Genomic DNA, 18,014 nt, shown 5'->3' with positions numbered 1-18,014 from the left:
ATAATACTTTCTGCTGGAGATTTAATATTAGGCTACTCAAAGATGGGCAAATTGAGACACTCGTGAGCTGTATCTAATCTGAACATGGTCACTTTGCCCAAGAGATCTCACATGGAAAGATTAAGACAGCCCTCCGATTACTACTTTAAAAAGTTTATTTCTAAAGTAAAGTTAATCAACAGTAACAGTTAAGTGATTTGTAGAACTGGTAATGACAAATGCCACTCATGACGCAACATTCAACATTTATTACAAGTCATCGGCTGTACAAATGCAGGCTTCAGACAATCTTTCCACAGTAGAATTCATCAGAAGCTTTTTGGTCTGGTGCATTTATTTAATGTACAATGTGTAAAAGGTTTGGCACACTTCTAGAATTTCAATACTTTTTCTTGACTGCTGTTGCCTTTGTTAGAATTTTATGTGCAAGTTTGAGTTTGGGTAGTTCTACTACTTGATAATTGTGTTCCTCAGTAACCTTGTTACAGAAAATCCTGTTATGAAGAGAATTGTGTTGATGGGGAGAGAGTTAAGGGCAAGAGTTTCAGACTCGCAATGTTATATCAGAAGCGATTGCCTGTCAATTTAAATGGCTAATGGCCCACCCCTGGTTTAAAGCACCAGCTGTATTCTTAAGAGACAATGGGAAAGTTACATGGCAATAGGTCTGGTTCATTCTCCCACCACCACCCCCCTCATACTATTTTAATCCAGGATACTTATTTTCTGCTTATTAATTTCTCTAGTTCCTAATCAAAATAATGTTTATAATCAATTTGTGTTTTAGAAATGCATGATAGCAGAAGATGCACCTGTACCATATTCTTAATATGTGACAAATGTTATTACAATGAGTCCATACTATTGACAGTCTGATGTGGTTATCAAAAGGTGACTTCACAGCTCTGTTAGACTGCAGTTTCATGTTCTAATTGTGCTTTTGTTGGTAGTTTTGTAATCCCAGACCGAGATTAGGAATTAAGTACATATCATTCGTGTCAACTAAATATCCTTGCTGAAAGTTTCTTGCTCAAATAATCACACTCCAACTATCAATGCTTAAAGTGGCTAAAGGGATAAAAGGAGAATGGCTTTGGAGAATGCGCCGGAACTAGGCTTGATCAGTTGCTCTGCCAGCATCCATCAATGCAGAGTTGGAAGAATCAGCATTTGCCTGCAGACGATGCTAAAACCCCCCAGGGACTGGTTTAGTTCACTATGCAGAAAGAAAATGCATGTGAGATGACAGCACATTTCTATTAATAACAAGTCCCATTTAGTACATCAGCTACCAAAATAGCTCATGGAAATAATCACATAAGACAAAAGAACAGAATTAAGCCAATTGGCCCATTACGTCTACTACACTATTCAATCATGGCTGATCTATCTTTCTCTTTAAACCCCATTTTCCTGCCTTCTCTCTGTAACCTGTGACATCCTTACCTATCAAGAACCTATCAATCTGTTTTAAAGAAATCCAAAGACTTGGCCTCCATAGCCATTGGCCTAAAGGACCAGCCATCTTAATTCAAATGTAAATTTTCCATTTCCTATTTCACTTCCAGCGTCATTAATTGTTTTGTAGCAGATGGGTCTCATTGAATATCTTCACAGTGGATTAATGAATCCAATATGTTTTTGCTATCAGAATCAAATGCCAGAAGTTGGTGTTGATATTTCTTCACACTGGTTGATTGATTGACAGCGTGAAAATGGGCACTGTCCAAGCCGACCACCAATCACCCGTTCACACTAGTTCTATGTTAACCCACTTTCTCACCCACTCCCTACACACCAGGGGCAATTTACAGAGGCTAATTAACCGCACGCCTTTGGAATGTACGAAGAAACCGGCCCATCCAGAGGATCACGGGGAGAGTGTGTAACTCCACACAGTAGCACGCATTGTCAGGATTGAAGATACGACACAATGCTGGAGTAACTCAGCGGGACAAGCAGCATCTCTAGAGAGATGGAATGGGTTACGTTTCGGGTCGAGACCCTTCTTCAGACCACAGGTGCTGTGAGGCGGCAGCTCTAACAGCTGTCACTGCTGCCGCTGATATGTTAAAAATTAGCTGCTCTGAGTTGTGAGCTGAAAACCAAAATTCAGATTTTAAATTCTTTTTCTACAATTCTATCTTAAGATATAAAATTGGTCAGATATTAAGTTCACTTAATCTTTTGAAGTGAGGCGTATTAATGTTTTGCCCTGTTAAAAGGCGCCATATGAATGTAAGTTATTTTTCTCTTCTAAAATTAATCTGATAAAGTGCTTTCTTCTTCTTGAAGTGACATGAGGGGAAGGGTAATAGACTTCTATCAAAGGCAATAGTCAAACATTAAATATTATAACCCTAAATGGCCAGTCACACCATCTGACAATCACTTAGCTGTTCACAATATAGATTTATCTCGTAACCCCCTCTAACAATTCCTGATGTTCCCTTAAGCTGAGATAGACAAGGAACTGCAGATGCTGGAATCTTGCACAGAACACGAATTGCTGGAGTAAGTCAGGCAGCATCTCTGAAGGATGTGGATAAGTGATATTTTGGGCACCCACCCAGCACTTTGTATTCTTAAGCTCAGGACTGGCACCTTTTTAATGGAATGACAGAAAAATATATCCTGGCATTAAGACATAGCCACTGTACAACAGTGAGTGAGAGAATACAAGAAAATAAGCCAACACTATAAGAACAATGGTTCAGAGACAGTATCCTTGTAGTATTGCAAAATATACTTGCCAGTTAAAATCCAATGTTACTTTTAATTCTTTAAAATAATTCAAACTTTTTAATCACTTAAATGGTTGTGAAATAAAGCATAATTGAGTGATAGAAGCCCACGATTTTAATTTATTTAAAAGCACAAAAAAGTTTAATATTTACAAGCTTGAAATTTAAATTGTACAATTTAAGATGCTGCCTCTTTAAATAGTGTGAACGGGTATTTTGCTTACATGGAACACTCCCCTCAACCAGTTGCAAAAGGCTCCTATTGCCACTTGGGGTACAGCAAGAGGAATCGACAAACTTTGGGCTTAAAGATGATTGCAGCTCCTAGCCCCCAATACACCAGCAATCGTTGAGCTAAACTGTGAATGATGAGAGATTGAAGGCAACCATTCTAAATGAAATCTATTGAATAAGGTACAAGTTCAAAAAATCGAAGACAGATTTAAGGTGAAAAATGGTAATATGTCCTGTTGATCAAGGTGTGTATGCAGGGGGAGGTTGGAACTGATTAACAATCTCGTATTCGACTGGGTATGGTTCATTCTCTTCCATCTCTGACAGCAATTCCAATGCTTGTTCCTCTTCCTCTGTTGGGTAGTGTCGCAAGAGGTTAGCAGCTGTTGCTAAGATAGATGCTCCTCCAGCTCCTGCCACCAAGTAAAAGCTGACTGCAAAGGTCACGTAGACACGAGAACCATGATATTTCTTGTGTTGCTGTTGAAGTGCCAAGATCAGCTCTGATGCCCAGTAACAAAACCCTATCACTGTGGCACATTGGAGAACTGGAATAAAAAGAAAGCCGGTGAGTGGAGCAGAATATATGGCAGGTGCATCCCCTGGAATTCTCTCATTGTTAATAGTACATCGAACTGCATATAAAACAGAAAAATATCTTATAATGTAAAGGATGAGTTCATCGTGATGGACTATTCATTATTTAACAATTAATCAACAATTCACTGCCTAAGCATAGATATTTTTCTTTTAAACATGCCCACAACATTTTGCTGTTTCACTTTCAAAATGATTGTGCAAGATTAAAAATAAAGCCACACCCTTCTTCGATAATAACGTAAGAACAATTGTTTTACTTCAACAGACCTGTAAGAATATGTGCAAATGCGTATCTGCGGGTAATCTTCAGCGCTGGGTGTTTCGGTCCAAACACATCAAGCAGGAAGGCTGACAAACTGCAAATAATCCCCAGGAAACAGAAGGCACTGATGACCCGCAGCAGCAGCACAGTCTGAGAATTCATACAATATTCTGCAGAAAACAAAGATAGGGTTAAGCTCCACACACACACATCAAATTATAGCCAAGTAACAAAAATACATACAAGAATCTTCCATAGAACCAGCAAGGCAAAAAATGATGTAAAAACCACATTCTGACATTTTATTCCGAATATAGTTATTTTCGGAATATAGTGTCATTTTAAATTTGGGAATTTACCCCAATTCAGATTAGACCTGCAGAAATGTCTCCAACATGGCACACGCGCTGGCATAGGCACCATGTGTACGTAAGATGGTGAAAGCATAGCACATTTATAACATGGGAGGCCATTCTGCCCAATGTGTCCATGCCAGTTGGAAAAAAAACTACACGTCCCCTTCCACCTATATTCCACCTCTGGCTTCACATTTCACTCTTCTCCTTATCTTACATACTTTTATCAGCTCATTTCGAGCCTTTGTCCACTTGTCTGTCATTAAAACCTCAGCTCACCTGTATGCACCTATCACATCTGAAGAAGGGTCTCAAACCAACATATCACCTATCCGTGGTTTCCAGAGATGCAGACTGACCCACTGAGTTACTCGTGCACTTTGTGTATATATTTGTGTCTCCAACTATCACTTGCCAGTCTTCGTCCCACCTCCACATTTCTCCCCACGACTACAATCAGTCTGAAGATAGGTCCTCCAGAGATACTGCCTGACCTGCTGAGTTACTCCGGCACTTTGCGTTTCTTTTTTGTAAATCAGCATTTGCAGTTGAGTTGCTTGTGCCTCTATCTGCTTCTCTAACTTCAAATAACCCTCGCTTTCTCTCCCTCCCCCATCCTAGTTCTCGAACCATTCTGACCATTCCTGATTAAATTTTATCTTTGTTTGCTTCATTGTCGCATTCCCCTAGCTAACAATGACCTTTGATGTCTCGTTTTCACTTACCCTTCCATATCCCTCCCTCTCCCGACTCAGTCTGAAGAAGGGTCTCAACCCGAAACATCACCCATTCCTTCTATCCAGAGATGTTGCCTGTCCTGCTTAGTTTACTCCAATGTTTTTTTTTAATCTTCAGTGTAAACTAGCATCTGCAGTTCCTTCCTAAACTAATCACACCTGCAAATACTTGCTCCATGGTCTTATCGATCATAGCTCTTCAAATTTGTAAATATGACGTGGGTTTCAGCCTCTCAGTGGCGAGTTCCAATTCGCAATCGCTCTTTGAATTAATAAATCTCTTAAGAATGACAACAATATAAATTTAAATCCCTTGGTTTTTGCCCTCTCAATTTAGGACTTTAAGGCCATCATCATTTTATACACTTCCTAGCAATAGTGGAGAACGCAGGTTATGAGTGAATGAGGAGCTAAAAGAAATGGACATTGATTAAAAATAAATTACAGTTGTTAACATATAGATAAGGCAAGCCAGTAGTAAGTTACCCTTCATTGCAATTCAGAGCAAGCCTAAAGAAATCTTACTGCAATTATACCTGGACCTGGAGAGACCACACATAAAATATTGTATGTTGGTCTGTCTATCCAAGGGATGTAGAACATAATACTTTCAAAAAGAGGTCACAAAAAGTCATGAGATTTTTACTGGAATAGTGAATATTTGAAGGGAGGTTAAACAAACTAGGCCTATATTCTATGGAGATTAGAAGAGTGAGGATTAATGTCATTTAAACCCAAAAAATCTTACTGGGTCAAACAGGGTAGATGTGATGATGATGTTTGTCCAGCTTGAGGCATTACAGTCTCAAAGTGAGGTGTTCAGGACAGATGAGATGGAACTTCATCAACCAGAGTAACTTCATCAAACTTTGGATTTCTCTACCTAAGAAGACTGGGGCATAGGCATTGATTTTATTTTTAATATTCAGGGAAACAAGGGGTTTGTGTAGAAAATAGCAGCGGTAAAATATCTTAATGGTGGAGCAGGTACAAGGGGCTAAATGGCGTACTCCTGCTTCTAATTTATAAGTGTCACCCAGCCTCCCATTTACACAGAAAACAAGGTTTGCCTGTCCGTCATTTCCTCAGGGTTAAACATTTCTAGTGCTGACATTTCCCTCTGTGCCTTTTCCAGTGTGATCTGTGCTATACATGACTGGAATCCCTGCAGGGCAGAAAGTTAAGGTGAGGGGGAGAGATTTAAGGGGGACCTCTGGGCAACTGTTTCACTCAGAGGGGGCTCTATATCTGGAATATCTATATCTACTCGATATCTAACTGCTGGAGGAAGCTATAAAAGCGGGTACAAGTGCAACATAAAAGATATTTGGACAGATATATGGATAGCAAGGGTTCGGAGGGCAAATGTAGGGAAATGAGACAAGCCCAGTATGCCAAGTTGGCCGACAGATAAGGTGAGCCAATCTGTACAGCTCCATAACTCAAGAATTGGAGAGTGCAGTTCAGAAAATCTGATGAACGGTTGGGTCATGTGATCTGTGAACAAAGCCTATCAGGTGAATTTGAGATATAAATCTAGCACACATGGTAAGATAAAAACATTGGTTTATTCTCTATTGTAACAATAGATTATTCAAGTGACGAAATGTTATCAATGATGTGTTGGGCTTAATGGTTTTTTAGAAGCTGAAAATGATCAAGAATTGAAATTTAGCAGAGTGCAGATATTATGACATAATCTTGCATTTCTACTGCGCCTCATGACGCCCATTACAGAAAGATAAATGAAAACTAACTTGAGAAAGAAGGAAATGAAAGACAAAGATGGGTCTGACCCGAAACGTCATCTATTCATGTCCTCCACAGATGCAGCTTGACCTGTGAGTTATTCTAGCACTTTGTGTTTCGATTCAAGGGAAAGCTTGAGTTTCTCCATATTAGTTTCGGTGGTTTGAATGTGGTTAAACAGGAAGACAAGAGTGTTCCAGTTGACGGATTAAAGCTGTCCAACTGTAAGTTTTTAAAGGCGATAGTTGTCACAGGAAGCTATAGAAGTTAATACAATTACAAGTTTTTAAAAATCATTTGGATCGATATAAGATAGGAAAGGTTTAGAGGGATATGGGCCAAATGTAGGGCAATGGGACTAGCCCGGTTTGGTCGCAAGATGGGCCGAGATAGCCCCGTTCAGGAGTCAGATCCCAGACGGCAAGTCCTGGCGCCGAGTCGGTTGGGACCCAGCCCGCTCACCGCGCCCCGCCCGCCCTGCCCTGCCCTGCCCTCACCTTCCAGCAGGGCCGAGTCCAGGTGGCCCAGGACATCGGCCACACCGAGCTCCTGCCGCGGGCACACGCCGCCGTGAGCGCGCAGCCAGGCGGGCTCCGCCAGCGCCGTGCACAAGGCCGTCACGGAAAGTGCGCCGGGTACCGCCGACGCCAGGCTCCGCTCGGTGTGTTTGGGGAGCGCGCCCCCTGCGCCCGGCCGCCGGCGCGCCCCCGATAAACCCGATGGCCCGTACATCCTGGATCGCCTTGACCGGGCAACAAATGGCAGATATCGGTGTCGGCGGCTCTTCCCTCACCCGGCGGAACCGATCTGGCGCACACCGGACGTGACGTCACCCGGGGCGGGGCTAGTGGACCCAGACCTCCGATTGGCTGCCCGGGGCTTGTTTGATGGCGCCGCCGTCCAATGGCGCTCGGCTCCGGCGAGGTCCTCCCACCAACCGGCGGCGGCGAGTTGGCGCCGACATGAAGCGGCGGCTGGAGTTGGCGTCGTGTTTCTCCGCGCATCCTGATTCCCGGGCCTGGGCGGCGGCCTGGAGCCCGAGCGGGGCCCTGCTCGCGTCCTGTGGAGGCGACCGCGCCGTCAGGATATGGGCACGAGAAGGTGCGGGGCGGGACGGGACGGGGTGCCCCACATACGCGAGGGCGCTGCTCCTGGGCCTGTCCAACATGGGGCCAGGCGGCGGGTAGTGGACACCGCACCGGGCTCGGCTGCCTGCCTTCCTGCCCCTTTACCGGGCCCGTGCCCGCGGGTCCCTGTAGAGGGAACACACGGTGCCCACGGGGATTTGAGGCGCCTTCCGTGAACGCTGGTCGCCGCGGGAGGTCGAGTGTATTGTTGATAAAGTTGGCGATATATTAATTTGGTGATCGTTTGTTTGTAAACTCAATATAGGCAGCCTTTGATCGTGTTAATACTCTGTATGTTTGTTTTTATTTTCTGAATAAAAGTATGTATATAAAACAAAAGGGGAGAGCCCTGACGTCCTTCAGCCGGCGGGGAGGGAAGGAGAAAGGAGGAGAGGGGGGCAGGGCGACGGGAACTCTTGTTAACCACCTTACCCACCGGCGTCTCTCTGTTACAGGCGCCTCCTGGGTCTGCCGGTGGCTGCTGGAGGACGGGCACCAGCGCACTGTGCGCAAGGCGGCGTGGTCGCCCTGCGGCGGCTACCTGGCCTCGGTCAGTTTCGACGCCACCACCTGCATCTGGAGGAAGAACGAGGACGGATTCGAGGTAGCGCAGCCATCCTGTGATACTGACGTTTTAGGTCGAGATCCTGTATCGGGACTGTAACATGACTGGACTTGACGATGTTAAGAGAAGAATTACTCTTGAATGTGGAATCAGCGCCAGGAAACATGGGAAGGACATTCTTGCTATTGAGGGAGTGCAGCGTAGATTTACAAGGTTAATTCCTGGGATGGCGGGACTGTCATGCTGAGAGAATGGAGCTTGTACACTGGAGTTTAGAAGGATGAGAGGCGATCTTATTGAAACATATAAGATTGTTAAGGGTTTGGACACGCCTGGGGCAGGAACCATGTTCCCGGTGTTGGGGGAGTCCAGAACCAGGGGCCACAGTTTAAGAATAAGGTGTAAGCCATTTGGAACGGAGATGAGGAAACACTTTTTCTCACAAAGAGTTGTGAGTTTGTGGAATTCTCTGCCTCAGAGGGCGGTGGAGGCAGGTTCTCTGGATGCTTTCAAGAGAGAGCTAGATCGGGCTCTTAAAGATAGCAGAGTCAGGGGATATGGGGAGAAGGCAGGAACGGGGTACTGATTGGGGATGATCAGCCATGATCACATTGAATGGTGGTGCTGGCTCGAAGGGCCAAATGGCCTACTCCTGCACCTATTGACAGATTATAGCAAAGTTTGGGACGGAGTTGGCCTGCTGTCCGTAACCTTTGTCGCCACTTGTTAACCAAAATTGGTCTCTCTCGGTCTTTGTTTAGTGAATTTTCCTGTTATGCCAAGTGTTCAGTGAGTCTGCCTACTTAAAGCAGGTGCCAATAATTTCTTCTCTGAAGGTTGCAAATATTCAGAATTCTGTGCTCCAGCCAGATGGACGCTGCACACAACAGCTCTGTTTTTTTAAATTTATTAGTTACAAGGTACAGGCAGGGGAGTGAATTTGAGGCCAAGATCTGATCATTCACGATCTTCATGAAAGATGGAGATCAAGGGTTGTAATTCCCTTTCTTTAATTGACTTTATCTAAGAATCCTTTGAACTCAGTAAATTGCTCACAGTATGGAAGCAGTACGGTTACTTTAAAAACGCAGTTTGTTGGTCTTTGTGGACTGATTATAAGATGCTTAGTCCAAATGTTTTGTTCTTGACAGTGTCTGACAACTCTGGAAGGGCACGAGAATGAAGTGAAGTCTGTTGCCTGGGCTCCATCGGGTAATCTCTTGGCAACGTGCAGCCGAGATAAAAGTGTGTGGGTTTGGGAAGGTGAGAGGATATTTTTAAAACTGAGCCTGTTTATCAGTTGGTAACGGCGAGAAAGTTTGAACATGTTTATCATTGCTGAGTATGAATAAGAATAGTGTTGTCAAGATAAATCAACAAACTACATGAGTGAGCAAGTGTGACACGATAATAGTTATATAGCATGGAAACAGCCCAACTCATCCATGTTGACTGAGCTGCCCATTTAAGATAATCCCATTTGCCTGCATTTTGCCCACAACCCTCTAAACCATTCCTATCCATGCACCTGTTGAAATAATTTTAAAATTTTGTCATAAGTACCAGTCTTAGCCATTACCCATGGCAGCTTGTTCCATATGTACCATCCCTGTGTTAAAAAAGTTGGCCCTCAGATTCCATCCCCTCTACTCACACAGCATGGAAACTTGCCCATGCCAACCAACATGCCCCATCTACACTAGTCCCACCTGCCTGTGCTTGGCCCATAACCCTCTAATCCTATCCTATCCATGTACCTCCCCAAATGTCTCTTAAATGTTATGATAATACCTGCCTCAACTACCTCTTCCGGCAGCTTGTTCCATACACCCACTACCTTTTCTGTGGGGGAAAAAAAAGTTACCCCTTGAGTTCCTACTATATCTTTCCCCTCTCACCTTTAACCCATGTGTTCTGGTTCTCCCATACTCTGGGCAAAAAACAGAGTACATTTGCCCATTCTATTTCTCTCATGATCATGTCTGATCATCCCCCATCCCCCTGTGCTCCAAAGAATAAAGGCCGTCTGTTCAACCTCCCTATAGCTCAGGCCCTTGAATCCTGGCAACATCTCTGTAAAGGAAGGAACTGCAGATGCTGGTTTAAACCGAAGATAGACACAAAAAGCTGGACTAACTCAGCGGGACAGGCAGCATCTATGGAGAGAAGGAATGGTGATGTTTCGGGTCGTGACCCTTCTTTAGAAGTCTGAAGAAAGGTCTCGACCCGAAACATCACCCATTCCTTCTCTCTGGAGATACTGCCTGTCCCGCTGAGTTACTCCAGCGTTTTGTGAACATCTTTGTAAAACTTCTCTGTATCCTTTCCAGCTTGATAACATTCTCCCTATAACATAATGGCCAAAACTGAACATAATATGCATCCAAGAAAGACACATGAATATTATTTAATTGGAAAACCCAGCAACCCTGGGGGAAGCAAATATATTTGTACATCCATTAATACTAAGAAAAATAGATTAGTTAACAACAGAAAATAGTCAAGGAAAACTAATGAAATGGGACATACGTTTTGCTGGAATTGATCAACATATTGACATTTTGAATTGCTTTCACATAATGTTTGATATGCTCTCCAGAAGGCTGCATAATTTTTAGTGACATCAAGTATTTTTTGTTAAGATGATGATCCAGGGAAAATGGATTTAAGATCTGTAAAATTGAATGTGCCTGAATGATGGAGCCTCACCTTGGTGTCCATGATTTAGAGCATTAAAAAGGAAAATGTCTTCAGCAGAAACAATATAGTTGGATCAATAATAATCAAGAATACCATCTTTTGTAAAGTGCTTGGCTGCCACATAGTTTTTACATTAATCAGTGAGAAACCTGCTCTATGAAATGAGTTGTGGGGATGATGTACACTACTGCTGACTTAATTTTGTTGCAGTGGACGAGGATGATGATTATGAATGTGTGAGTGTGTTGAATGCTCACACCCAAGATGTCAAACATGTGATCTGGCACCCAAATGGAGAGGTGAGTTTGTAATAAGCATGTTCCAGTGTCTGACACTAATTTCAAGAAGGTCTGTGCTTGATGATCCCAAATGTATTGTAATACAGTGAGCATGCTGCGGTCAGGTAATGTATGTTGTGAAGAACTTGACGAGGGAAAAACAATATAACAATAAGCCAGTTCGGTATTCTGACTGCGCATGCACAGGTCATGGATCGCTCGGGATAAACACTTTTGGCGGCCGTTCCGCTGCATGGGTGCAGACCTGCGTCTCATCCCGAACCAGCCGCTGCTGGACCATCCCCTCCCGAGTGTCCAGTCCGGGTTGGCCCTGGGCCGGACGGGAGGGGGGGCTCTGGCTCCAGCTCGGCCCAGGCCCGCAGGCAGCATGGAAAAGAAGCACCAACTCCAGCTCAACCCTGCCTGTCCTGCCAGTGGGACAGGCTGTTGAGCTGGAGCCCGTGCTTCCCCTCCTCGCTGGCTGCGGGTCTGGGCCGACACTCCCGTCCGCGGACCTCTGAATGGAAGACCCTCCTTCAGACTTCTTACACATTAGACTTTTGCGCCGTGGTTGGGCTGGATGGGAGCGGGGACTTCCACGGGCGCAATGAACAAATGACCTAAAACGTCCTCGTCGTACATCGGCGTTTTGTGAGAGTGGTTGGATCCCAGCTTCAGCTCAACCAATGTCGGTCACATTATCCGGACAGGCGGCTTGGGATCAGGAGTTGATGTGATGCGTCGGCGATGCTCTGGAATCCTAGCCGGTCGCCGCCGAGCAGCGGGGTCGAGGAGACAGCGCCCGATCCGGGGAGTGGAGGTGTCAGTTCTTCCAGCAGCGAGACACCAGGTGCCACGGGCCACTAACCTGTCGGGTGCTGAATCCTCGATCCCAGGATCCAACCACTCACAAAACACCGGTGTACAACAAGGACAGTAATAACACTCAGTTCACTCAATGCAAACCTTTGGTAATTTGTTCCGTGCGCCCGCGGAAATCTCCAGCGCGGTCGAGACGAGGGGTTTCTGACGTTGCATTCTCTCGATTGAAGACATTTTCTCGATTCTCCTAGAAGCAACGAGTCATGGCTTTATCAGTGGTTGTCTGTGTAACTGAAACCTCTCTCCGTCTCCCACTCGCACCTACCCCCTCTCTCTTGCTGTTACACCCTGCTCTCCCCCGCTACCTGTTTGTTTTTTTTATTCTCGAATGACCTTTGACAAATCCCATGATTCCTTGGAAGACAAAAATGCTGGAGAAACTCAGCGGGTGAGGCAGCATCTATGGAGCGAAGGATTCCTTGCGTTTTTCAGATTCCTTGCGTTTTTCGGATTCCATGATTCCTTGCGTTTTACGGAATACCGAACTGGCTTATTGATCTATGATGGTTAATATATATTTCTGAACTCTCCAAGCTTCTGGAAATGATAATAACAGCATTAAGGTTCTGATATTTAATGTATATCTCTGAACTTTACACAAGCTCCTGGCTTCTGGAAGTTATGATAACAGCATTAAGCTTTACAAGGAGGAGGATGATGACTGGGTCTGTACAAACACCCTGGAAGGGCATGAATCTACTGTCTGGAGCATCGCTTTTGATAAAACGGGGGATCATCTAGTATCTTGCAGCGATGACAAAACTGTGAAAATTTGGAAAGCGTACAGACCTGGCAATGAACAAGGTAAAGAAATTACACTGGGTGCCATAATGTTCTTGCTCTTTAGTGGAACCAACAGAAGATAGTGTGGAAATGGGTCAGATTGTTCCCCTTGTGTCTGTCGAGGTAAGCGGCGATGTAGGTATTGAGTAGTGGATTTACTTCAACCTTAGGAACAGCCACCAAGGATATTTGAGCAGGATGTTATATTTAAAACGTTCAAATTTTGCCTTTTGTTCCTCAATGCAAAAATATTAACTGCTGCATGACTTGTTGTAAGTTAGTTACTTTTATGTCGTTGGAAGCCAAATTTGATAGCAAGCATGAGGAGCAGGTTGCTGTTGAAATGTTTAATTATCTACAGGTTATCATAGATGAATATTTACAGCCCAGATTAATTTGAGGCTGAGATTACTGATGCTAAAATGCGTAATAAATATGTTTAATAACGATCAGATCAGTCAGAATCAAGAACATATTTTTGATTTAATTATATGGTTCCACAAAGGTTTGGTGTCTTTCTGAGTGGCATTAGCTGTATGCATTGCAAATGTGATGTGTTTTTTATTCTATATGGCACAGGTGTGGTGTGCAGTGGGTCAGATCTCTCGTGGAAATGCGTCTGTACCCTGTCTGGGTTCCATACACGGACTATCTATGACATCTCCTGGTAAGTTAAAGCCATCGTTTTATCAAGAGGAAAGAGATTTAGAATTCCTCCATGATCATTATAAGCATTGCTGTGCTTTAAATTTGCCCCATCAGTTCCCTGTGCCCCACTTTGGTGTGTGCGCATTTCTCCATTATCCCCCCCCAGTTCTCTTCCACCTATATGCCTCCCTCTGGCTTCACATTGTAATCTTCTCTCCTTATATCCTTTTATTTTTTTCAGCTCTGGCCTTTGTCCACCCTCATCCACCTAGAAAAGCCCCACTCTTCTGTAACAACCTGTCCTTTCCCTTAATTTGTTCCACCCTCAACTCATTTCGAGCTTTCTACCCCCTAGTTAAATCAGTAAAAAAGAAGAATCCTGACCTGAAGTACTCAAGCGATGCTGCCTAACCTGTTTAGTTCAGCAATAGAGCACAGACACAGGTCCTTCAGCCCACAGAGTCCACACTATCCATCATCCTTTCACACTAGTTCAACGTTATTCCACTTTTGTCTCCACTCCTTACACACTCGGGGCAATTGAGAGACCAATTAACCAACCCATCCGCTCATCTTCGGCATGTGGTAGGAAACCGTAGCACCCGGTGGTCAGGAGCGAACCTGGTTCTCTTGTGCTATGAAGCAGTGGCTCTATCAGCTGCTCCACTTTGCCACCGATATTCCTGGACTTTGGTTTTTTGCTGTAGTTGGTGTACAAGTGGAGGACGGGGCAAAGTTGTTATGATTTATTCAGCGGTTAATGATCATCCTGGTCCATTAATGGTTAAATTTAGAACACAGAAAAGTGCAGCATATGCACATGCCCTTTGGCCTACAATTTATGAGCCAAACATGTTATATTTCACAAGTTATTGATATTTACAAGTTTTTAAAAAAAAAACATTTTGAGAATAACTAGACAGATGCTGTGACAGTTGATCGGAGATTCTGGCAGTTAGCAACTGTGGCATCATAATGGTATCTCACAGTCCTCCAATCACAATGGGATCTCATTTACATATGCGGCCATGAACATTCCGCCACTCGACAATGACATCACAATGGGATCTCAGCTGCCAATCAACAGTGTTGGGATAAGCTCCAGCCAGTGCAATGAGAGATTTCTTACATTGTTGTAAGGATTGGGGGGGGGGGGGGGGGGGGGGAGTGGAGAAGAAATGGTATTTAAACATTGTGTTTAATGGCAGAATGTGAAAGTGGTGAGGGGGGGAGTGATTGAGGGTAGGGAAAAGGAGAGGGAGGGAGTGTAGGAGAAGGAAGAGACGAGGGAGGGTGTAGACGAGGGGGAGGGAGTGTACGAGGCGCGCTTGCGCAGTTGGGGGCTATGGGTGAGTGGTGGAATATTGCGTTGGGGGAATGGGTACATCGCAATGGAATCTCATTTGGATTTCTTGGGAGGAGGTTTTTCATTGTGGGGGTGGTGGAATACGGGAGATGTTTCATTTACACCATTGTCCAGTGATGTGCTGTCTGAAGAAGGGGTTCGACCCGAAACGTTGCCTATTTCCTTCGCTCCATAGATGCGGCCTCACCCACTGAGTTTCTCCAGCATTTTTGTGTACCATGTGATGTAGCAAGTTTCGTTCAGATTCATGGTATATTTTACAAGTTACTGACATTTTAAACGTTACAAAAAACTTTTCCTGGCAATCAGCCCTGTTCGGCATCACAATGGTGTCCCGGGTTTCTTTTTTTTTTAATCGCCATGTCTTTTTTTCGCGTGTACGTGCCTGGCCTAACAGTGGGGACCCAACGGCTCCACGAGTACGTTTTGTTCTATTTTTCTAATTGATTGTAGACCTTAGGAGAGCTCCCCCTCCCCTCACCATCAACAACACCACAGTCACATCTGTGGAGTCTTAAGTTCCTGGGAACCATTATCTCCAAGGACCTTAAATGGGGGGGTAACATCGACTCCACAGTCAAAAAGGCACAACAGTGGATGTACTTCCTGCAGCAGCTGAGGAAGCACAATCTGCCAGAGGCATTGATGGTCCAATTCTATACGGCCATATTGTAGAGTCTATCCTCATCTTCTCCATCATGGTCTGGTTTGGCTCAGCCACCAAGCACGACATCTGGAGGCTGCAGCGAATCGTCCGATCAGCTGAGAAGGTTATTGGCTGCAACTTTCCCTCCATTGACAAACTGTACACTGCAAGGGCCAGGAAGCAAGCGGGTAAGATCATCTCTGACCCCTCTCACCCTTGCCACAAACTCTTTGAATCACTTCCCTCTGGAAGGCGACTCCGGACTGTCAAAGCTGCCACAGCCAGACATAAAAACAGTTTTTATCCACGAGTAGTTGCTCTACTCAACAGTCAAAAATCTGTAGCCTCCTTTTGCTCTGGTATTTTATTTAATTCACAGGTTTAATCAATAATGTTTTATTGTTAATGTTTAATATTTTATGTGTCAGTCCTAACTGTCACTGTATATCATATTGTCACTTGCGGGCGGAGCACCAAGGCAAATTCCTTGTATGTGAATAATTGGCCAATAAACCTATTCATTCATTTTACAAACGACTCCATGGGTCTTTAATTTATTAACGTTAACTTAATTTCTGCCCTCAACAACACAATTTTGAATGCGGCAGCCGCACATGCGCAGTTTGGTGGAATATTGCGTTGGGGGAGCGGGCCCAATGGGTTCGCACTTGGTCTAGTCTCCTTTATATCCGTTGATGTAATCTAGTTTCTAATGTTGATTTCAGGGAAATTGACAAGTTATCTAGATAATTTCCTGAATTTAAGTAACTTTATTAAAAATAAAGATCCATCACATAACAAATCAACATTGGATCTTTTCTTTCAGGTGTCACCTAACGGGTGCCATAGCAACGGGCTGTGGGGATGATGCGGTCAGGATATTTGAGGAGGATCCTGGCTCAGATCCACACCAGCCAACATTCTCACTCACAGCAAATGTCCCAAAAGCACACACTCAGGATGTCAACTGTGTGGTGTGGAACCCAAAAGAGGCTGGAACCCTGGCATCATGTAGCGATGATGGGGACATCAGCATCTGGAGATATGACTTTGAAGATTAGTTGTTCTACATGAACAATTAATACAGGTGTTCCCTGCTTTGCAGTGTGCAAAGGCCGCAGTTTTTAAATTAATCACTGACTACTTCATGTAACCATTTTCAAATTTGCACTAAAAATTTTACTACTTGAGGTTCTACCTGCCAGTAAATGTTGTACAGAGCATTGGTTACCATTAAGTATAATTTGCCAAAAAATACAATCACCATTTGTTTTTAATCTACATTTAGTATAAAATCATCTTGTAATACTAGATTACACCTTTCTCTTGTTACTATTGTGTTTAGATGTGGCTAGTTCTTGACGTTTCACCGGATATAAAACTGGAATTCTCCCTAGCCCATGTTCTGATATTTATCATGAGTGAATTCCCAAAAAAAAGCTGTTTAATAAAGTAATTCATGCTCATGTTAACAACTAAGATGTTTTCCGGTAGTTTTGTCACATTTCCTATTGTGTGGTACATGGTAAGATACATACTGAAGAAGGGTCTCGACCCGAAATGTTGCCTATTTCCTTCGCTCCATAGATGCTGCTTCACCTGCTGAGTTTCTCCAGCACTTTTGTCTACCTTCGATTTTATTCTATTCTTAAAACCATCTAATTCAGATAGTGAACCATTGAAAACGACATGGAAGAAGGCCCTTTGGCTCACGATGTATATAGAGATACAGTGTGGAAACGGGCCCTTCGGCCCAACTCGCCCCCACGGCCAATGTGCCCATTAACACTAGTTTTATGATGTCCCACCACTGCCTCCACTCACGACACACGAGAGGCAATTTACAGCAGCAATTAACATAAACCTGTTAGTTTGTCAATAGGATGGGGCCCATACGGTCACAGGGAGAATACTGAAACTCCATACAGCACCTGAAGTTAGGATTGAACCTGGGTCTCTTGTGCTGAGAGGCAGCAACTCTACCAGTTGCCCCACTGTGCCACCCCGAAGTAGTTGGAGAACCAGAGTCACAGACTTTCAACCGTGCAGCATAGGCTGGTCAATGTTTAGTTCCAATGTCTGGTTTTCAACAAGATGCCTACTGAATTACAAATAGACAACAAACTCCTTTGTTCACGTATCCCAAACCACTCCCTCTCCAAGTACTTACCCATGTAACTGCAGGAGATACAACACATGTCCCCAGATCACCCACCTCACTGCCTTCAAGGGACCCCCAACGTGTGATAGATTCACGTGAACGTCCTCCAACCTGCTATTCCTGATGTGGGCTCCAGTATATAAACAAGATGAAGCACAGACCTGGCAACCATTTGC

The 18,014-nt window shown here is 44.1% G+C and overlaps 2 protein-coding genes across 2 annotated transcripts; one reads left to right on the top strand and one right to left on the bottom strand.

The window, feature by feature from the left end:
* Positions 1-137: 137 nt before the first annotated feature.
* On the bottom strand, positions 138-7,510 carry tmem127 (transmembrane protein 127). Its single transcript, XM_033014010.1, has 3 exons — positions 7,180-7,510; positions 3,846-4,010; positions 138-3,526 (listed from the first exon to the last, which is right to left on the bottom strand). Exons 1-3 carry the CDS (start codon positions 7,412-7,414, stop codon positions 3,219-3,221), a joined length of 708 nt encoding a protein of 235 aa, XP_032869901.1. The 5' UTR covers positions 7,415-7,510; the 3' UTR covers positions 138-3,218.
* Positions 7,511-7,569: 59 nt separating this feature from the next.
* ciao1 (cytosolic iron-sulfur assembly component 1) lies at positions 7,570-17,156 on the top strand. Its single transcript, XM_033014009.1, has 7 exons — positions 7,570-7,783; positions 8,265-8,413; positions 9,526-9,637; positions 11,285-11,373; positions 12,837-13,038; positions 13,597-13,684; positions 16,504-17,156. Exons 1-7 carry the CDS (start codon positions 7,570-7,572, stop codon positions 16,736-16,738), a joined length of 1,089 nt encoding a protein of 362 aa, XP_032869900.1. The 3' UTR covers positions 16,739-17,156.
* Positions 17,157-18,014: the final 858 nt, after the last annotated feature.

The sequence above is a fragment of the Amblyraja radiata genome, chromosome 39 (genome assembly GCF_010909765.2).
Source record: "Amblyraja radiata isolate CabotCenter1 chromosome 39, sAmbRad1.1.pri, whole genome shotgun sequence".
In the NCBI taxonomy this organism is placed as follows: Eukaryota; Metazoa; Chordata; class Chondrichthyes; order Rajiformes; family Rajidae; genus Amblyraja; species Amblyraja radiata.
Note: the sequence above shows the minus strand (reverse complement) of the source record. Positions and strands in the feature narration are given on the sequence as shown.

Bases quoted from the DNA above. Each gene is read 5' to 3' on its own strand.
- tmem127 (XM_033014010.1), bottom strand. From the start codon at position 7,414: ATGTACGGGCCATCGGGTTTATCGGGGGCGCGCCGGCGGCCGGGCGCA. The intron at 4,011-7,179 runs GTGAGGGCAGGG...TGTTTTCTGCAG, and splicing joins GGACTCGGCCCTGCTGGAAG to AATATTGTATGAATTCTCAG. The intron at 3,527-3,845 runs GTCTGTTGAAGT...TTTTTATTCCAG, and splicing joins ATTTGCACATATTCTTACAG to TTCTCCAATGTGCCACAGTG.
- ciao1 (XM_033014009.1), top strand. From the start codon at position 7,570: ATGGCGCCGCCGTCCAATGGCGCTCGGCTCCGGCGAGGTCCTCCCACC. The intron at 13,039-13,596 runs GTAAAGAAATTA...TATATGGCACAG, and splicing joins CAGACCTGGCAATGAACAAG to GTGTGGTGTGCAGTGGGTCA. The intron at 13,685-16,503 runs GTAAGTTAAAGC...CTTTTCTTTCAG, and splicing joins ACTATCTATGACATCTCCTG to GTGTCACCTAACGGGTGCCA.